The sequence below is a fragment of the Limulus polyphemus genome, unplaced genomic scaffold (genome assembly GCF_000517525.1).
Source record: "Limulus polyphemus unplaced genomic scaffold, Limulus_polyphemus-2.1.2 Scaffold6929, whole genome shotgun sequence".
In the NCBI taxonomy this organism is placed as follows: domain Eukaryota; kingdom Metazoa; phylum Arthropoda; class Merostomata; order Xiphosura; family Limulidae; genus Limulus; species Limulus polyphemus.
Genome location: NW_013672539.1, coordinates 20318 through 26210, shown reverse-complemented (window position 1 = coordinate 26210; position 5893 = coordinate 20318). Strand labels below are relative to the sequence as shown.

At 29.9% G+C, this 5893-nt stretch overlaps 1 protein-coding gene across 1 annotated transcript in view; it reads left to right on the top strand.

Annotated features, from left to right (window-relative positions):
- Positions 1-5893, top strand: part of LOC106474189 (contactin-associated protein-like 3) — a gene marked incomplete at its 3' end in the record, with an annotated part of 40876 nt that overhangs the window by 15005 nt on the left and 19978 nt on the right. Inside the window, exons 5-7 of the mRNA XM_013934880.1 lie at positions 1295-1525; positions 3043-3221; positions 4648-4790. Of these exons, the coding sequence (XP_013790334.1) occupies positions 1295-1525; positions 3043-3221; positions 4648-4790 (553 nt within the window). The remainder of the gene's footprint in view (positions 1-1294; positions 1526-3042; positions 3222-4647; positions 4791-5893) is intronic.

Genomic DNA, 5893 nt, shown 5'->3' with positions numbered 1-5893 from the left:
TAGTTATTTAGTCCATGTAACTGATGCTGAACATCTATTTTATTAATCTGTCTAGTTCAGACTAAACAACTATTTCACTAGTTATTTAGTCCATGTAACTGATGCTGAATATCTATGTTATTAATCTGTCTAGTTCAGACTAAACAGCTATTTCACTAGTTATTTAGTCCATGTAACTGATGCTGAACATCTATTTTATTAATCTGTCTAGTTCAGGCTAAACAACTATTTCATGAGTCGTTTTAATTTATCTAATTATGTATTCTTTAAAATGTATATAAATTTAGGTTTTTGATGGTAAGTGTTAGACAAAAAAAAAATTGTAGTAATTGAAAGTTCCATCACCGCAAACAGCATTTCAATGAAAAATTTGTAACTTATCTTTGAAGCTTTTCAGTGTGGAGTACTACCATCACACTTAAAAACTTATCTTTTATTTGTTCAAATTCATAATAAAATTTTATTTATGCTTATTTCATAAAATACCTTGACAAAAACTAACCAAATATCCTTCTTGAATGTGACTTTTTTACCTGATGATGAGTCAATACTATGTGTCAAAATATTGTAATTATTAAAGTAAGAACTGGCCTTCTGTAAAAATTGCTATCATTTTATTGTGAATTACTAAACTACACATCTTTTTCTTAAGGATAACACAACTAATGCTGCTTAGTTTATTTGTTTTACTTACTTGACTGAAATAATATTTCTGAAAGTTTTTAGTATTATTATTATTTGTTTTTTATAATTTAAAATAGTTTTATTTAGATAACTTTGAACTTTTGAGAATTGGATTGATAGACTGTGAAAGGGATTGGGGGTAAAATAAGTACTGAATGTTTAAAGAACTGAAATAAGGAGTAGCAAATAAACTAGTGTAATTATGTTACTAGGCCATAACTTTGGTTGTTAACATCTTCAATTTTTATTTTTCATGAAGCTTTTATATTTTCACAAGACATAATTGCTTTATTTCTGGCAAGATCTAAACTTTTCCACCAACATCAACCAAATCAATCAGATTTTAAAAAAAGCTGTTCTCATATAAAGATCGTGATGAGATTTTATAGTTATCTGGATTTCTTCAGTGTGTTTTTTAGAAATTGGTGAAAGCCACTACATTGTTTTGAACAACAATTTTAGTATGTTATTCATAAAGTTTATATAAATAAATAATGTACAATAAATTAAACTTATTATTCATAAAGATTTTGTTGTGTAATTTACTTGTGGTCAAATAATGCATATTTGACTTTTAATTGATCCATGAAACTGAATTTTTTTTCTGTAGGTCTGATTGGCTGCTTGCGAGACATTTACATCCAAGGAAAGTGGATAGATCCACGTATGGTTGTGGGGACAAAACATGCACCAGGAAAGGTGTCTATGGATAACTGCCAGTTGGTGGATCTCTGTAAGAATCCATCTGCCTGTGAACATGGAGGACACTGCTATCTCAGGAACAATGAAGTTAAGTGTAACTGTACTGGAACAGGATACACTGGAGAAACTTGTTACTTTTGTGAGTTTCTATATTTATAAGTATGTGCCTGAGGTGTTTGTGTGTGTTTGTATAAAATCATGAACATTTTTTTGAATAATTTTTCCTTAATCTTTACCAAAAGTAGTTTGTCATATATTGTTTTTTTCATTCAGTTGTATATTTTTTTACAGAAAACATGGTGTAAATGTGTTGTTTTCATTATTAATGCATAACAATACATTACTATCTTCATGTTTTCATTCCTCAACATTCAGCAGAACATTACAGTCTCATTTTCATTTAATTTTAGTCAACAAAACATTACTTTCATGTTTTATTAATATTTTGTTCCATTATTTTTTATGGGAAAGAAAATATTCGAAGCTTGACATTTCTGTTGTTTCACCACACTCCTCGGGGTTAAACTAGACTTCACTCCTCGTACTGTACTTGACCAAAGTGACTGAAAATGGAGTCATAGAAAGTGAAATAGACTTGTGACATGGTTGATAACTAGATATATACTGGCATATTGCAACAAGGATTTTCTTCCACATTGGATTTTATTTCATTCCCATTTCAGTTATAATTTCAGTGTTTTAATCTGTGGATTGATGATAGACAAAAACAAATTGGAATAAAATTCTCAATCTTCTATGTTAATATATAGAATATAATTGTATAGAAGCCCTAATAAAAAAAAGTATATTTAATTCTTATTAAGGAAGTTTTTTTTTCTCGTACATTATAGTCCAACATTTTCTAGTAAAAGGTGATAATCACCAAAGTCAGTCTAACCCAGAAGACTGAAAAAGTAGATTGATCAAACCTTTAGCATATTTCTTACCAGAGTTACTGAAGATAACATCACTATATATTTTAAGTTTTTCCCATCTGCCAGATTTAATCTCCAACCTAAATATGTGTTTAAAATCCAGAAAGACAGCGTATCATTGAAATGTGTTGATATAAATTTTTTTAGTTTAAAATTAATAATTTTCTTAGATTATTTGAAGAATTACCGGTAGGATCCATCCACTCAACACTCCATAGATATTGTATACACTTAAGTGAGACTTAAGTGTTTTCAAATTTAGTGAAGGATGTTTGAGATTGATATAGGATTGTTATTCAACTAATTTAATGATTCAGTTGAAAGTTTCTAAGTATTGGGTTTTGAACAAAAGGAACAACTGAAACATAAAGAAAATTTTATATATTTTTTGATTTAATTATCAGTGTTTCATATTAGCATATTCATTTGTCTCATTATTTGATATGTAGATACGAAACACTGTTATGTGATAGTTCCTATGGTCAATATTAGCACATCTCAAGGCTGAGTAAATCCTGCTACTCTAGAATTTGTGAGAAAAACAAAAAAGTATCCTAGTCAAAGCATATAAAACATGATGAGTGTCTTGCTTGATAATTCTTGACTCTAGGATTACTAGTGTATCCCATTGACTTTTTAAATACACTTTTTTAAACTACACTGTATTTATGCACCAAATATCTTGCGAGTCTATAGGGCCCCTCTTATTTTTTACTTGCAGCAATATACAAAAGAACTTGCCAGGAACTGTTTTTGGTAGGATACAGAGAATCAGGAGTCTACAAGATTGACATTGATAGGAATGGACCATTACCTCCATCCAATGTTTATTGTGATATGAGTCAGGATGGGAGTGGTGCTATTATTACAAGGATAGAGAACAATGTACCACCAGAGATGGTAAGACGTGTGGTTTATTTAAATATAACACTCCATTATTTGTTTGGTGTGACAGCAGCACAGGGTAATGTGAAGGTTAATACTAACAATCTAATTGTTTGGTTATTTCTAACTACTTGCAGGCCTCTCAGTGAAAAACCTTTATTTTATTGTCTCATTCTTTTTTTCCTTTACTTTTGTTCAGAATAAGACAAAAATCATTGAAAGATTATAAATTTGAAAGTAAACTTATATTTTGAACCACTAACATTGGCATGGTATTACCATAATTACCTTATACAGGTCTGTAAAATAAAATGACTGCAGCATGTTTGATGTGGGGAGATATATCAGATTTCATTATCAGATCTTGAATACTGAAATCTTTATGATGGATACAGAAGTTTGCATTTATTATTAGTCCATTATTAGTTTTTATATATATATATTGAACTCTATATTTTGCTTTGTGAAACCACAATTTGCTCTATACGTTTAGAAGAAGGAACCTTTAAAAGTCCTGTATGTCTGCAATGGTCCAATGGGAGGCCTGCACCTGTTATAACTTGGCAGTGTATATAATTTCTTATATATTTTAAAAGTCTATTAATATATTAATATGAGATAAACCTTGTAAACATCCTTTTATACCTAACCACTTTTTTTGAGCTTTTAGCTATAGACTATTAATAAAATGTTTATATATATCTGAATCTATATAAATCTTCAGTTTTTATAAGTGCATTCACTGCAAACATCTGCATGTTTATTGCAGAAATAACTTTTCAGTGGGTAAGTTCTGGAAGTCAAATGTTAGAGGGCATGAACACTCCTTTAATATGTGTAAATTATCACTTTTGTGGTTATATATAAGTTTGTATAGGTGATGCAAAAGGTGTTCCCACATGGTTTTCCAAGTCCTGTCTTGACAGCTGTTGAAAAATTACACTTGATATCATGACACATGGTCACAACAGGATAACTTCACACATTTGTGTAAGGTTAGTGACATCCCAACCTAATAAAAGAGAAACATACAGTTAGTGAAACACAAACATGACTTTGGAGAAAATCATAGTGAGGGTTGGACTTTTGCACCACGTTGTATATTAATAATTAGCTCATGGCTTAGCTTATGATTATTTATGCCGTGAACATGAATCATTCAGATCTCCAACTAACATGATTTATATTAAAAAAAAATATATTTTTTATACATAGTATAATTGCATGGGTGTTGGAAGTTTGAAAATTAATTTTTTTTTGGTCAAAAGAATTAATGTACTGAAGCATCTTGTACTAGAGTAACATGTGAACTTGAAGCTATATTAGTAAAATTGATATATCTTTTATTAACATGTTTTGGCATGTACTACCTAGGCTGCTTAACTTTCCATCATCCTTGCCTGGCCTGAATGCTTGTGCTGAAAATTGTGTTTATTTGTAGGAGATTAGAAAAGCTGGTTTATCTGACTTCTACATCGATGTAACTTATCGTGAGTTCACACCAAAGATGATACAATCTTTGGTTCACCAATCAAAACACTGTAGCCAGTATATCAAATATGACTGCTTCAAAAGTCCTCTGGGGTAAGTTGTGTAAAAAAAATATTTCCTTGAGCATATACAACTGGGCAAAAATTTTATTAAACACTGGTATAAAACACAAGCTGAAGAAATTACTTAAATTAAGTACTGAAATATGCTACTAAAATAGAGGTTCATTATTGTTATCTCAACTTGAGTCTGGTGATTATTTGATCACATTTTTTGTAGAGGATTGAGTAACAATGTGCAATAAGATATAAGGTTAGGGAAACTTTTCGAGGTGATAGTTTATAAATTATGCTTCTAGCTTGAAAGTTTAAGTATTTATTGTACAGAGCTGGTCTGAATGTGTAACTACTGTTTTAAATCACTTTTTTTTTAAATATTATATGGTATATAGAACAGTGTAGCATTGATGTATGATACATTTTTCATAAGAATAATTCCTAAATATAAACATGATGTCAGAAAAATACATGGTTCATGAAATCTTAATATAAAATGATAAAGACCCTATAATCCAAGCGCTATCAAAAGGTGGACCTTCTTCTTCAGGGGTGGACTAGTGTAACTGAATATATAAAGGGAGTTGAGTGATTTCATGAAGGTTACCTGGGCTTTCAGAGCAGAGGCAAATATTAGTTTTATTTATCATGTATAACAAGCCTTGACCTCAATGTCTGAAGGTACTAACAAATGATAGCTAGCAAATCTGGGATTATAACAATATTATTCTTTGAAATTAACTGTTCCATAATTAATTATTTCAATTATATATATATATATATATATCCTATTTATATGTATAAATCTTCCATGTGAGGTTTTATTTTCAAATATTTTTCTATAACAAACTTGTTACTACATGGAACAGTGTTTTACTTTAACTGTTACACAAAAGTTTAAATATGGTTGATTTGGATGGAGTATCTAGACCACAAGTGCTAGGATTGACAAAAATATACAGTACCCCCACTGTCAATAGCCACCCTATACTATAAAGTGTATTCTATTATTATAAGTGTTGGTTTAATTGCCAAAAGCTGCTAAGCAAAAGAAGCCAATAGACCTAACATAATGTTGATTATGGACAAATTGAAAGGAATGTGGAAAAACCATCTTCAATTTACATGAATTGTATCTTA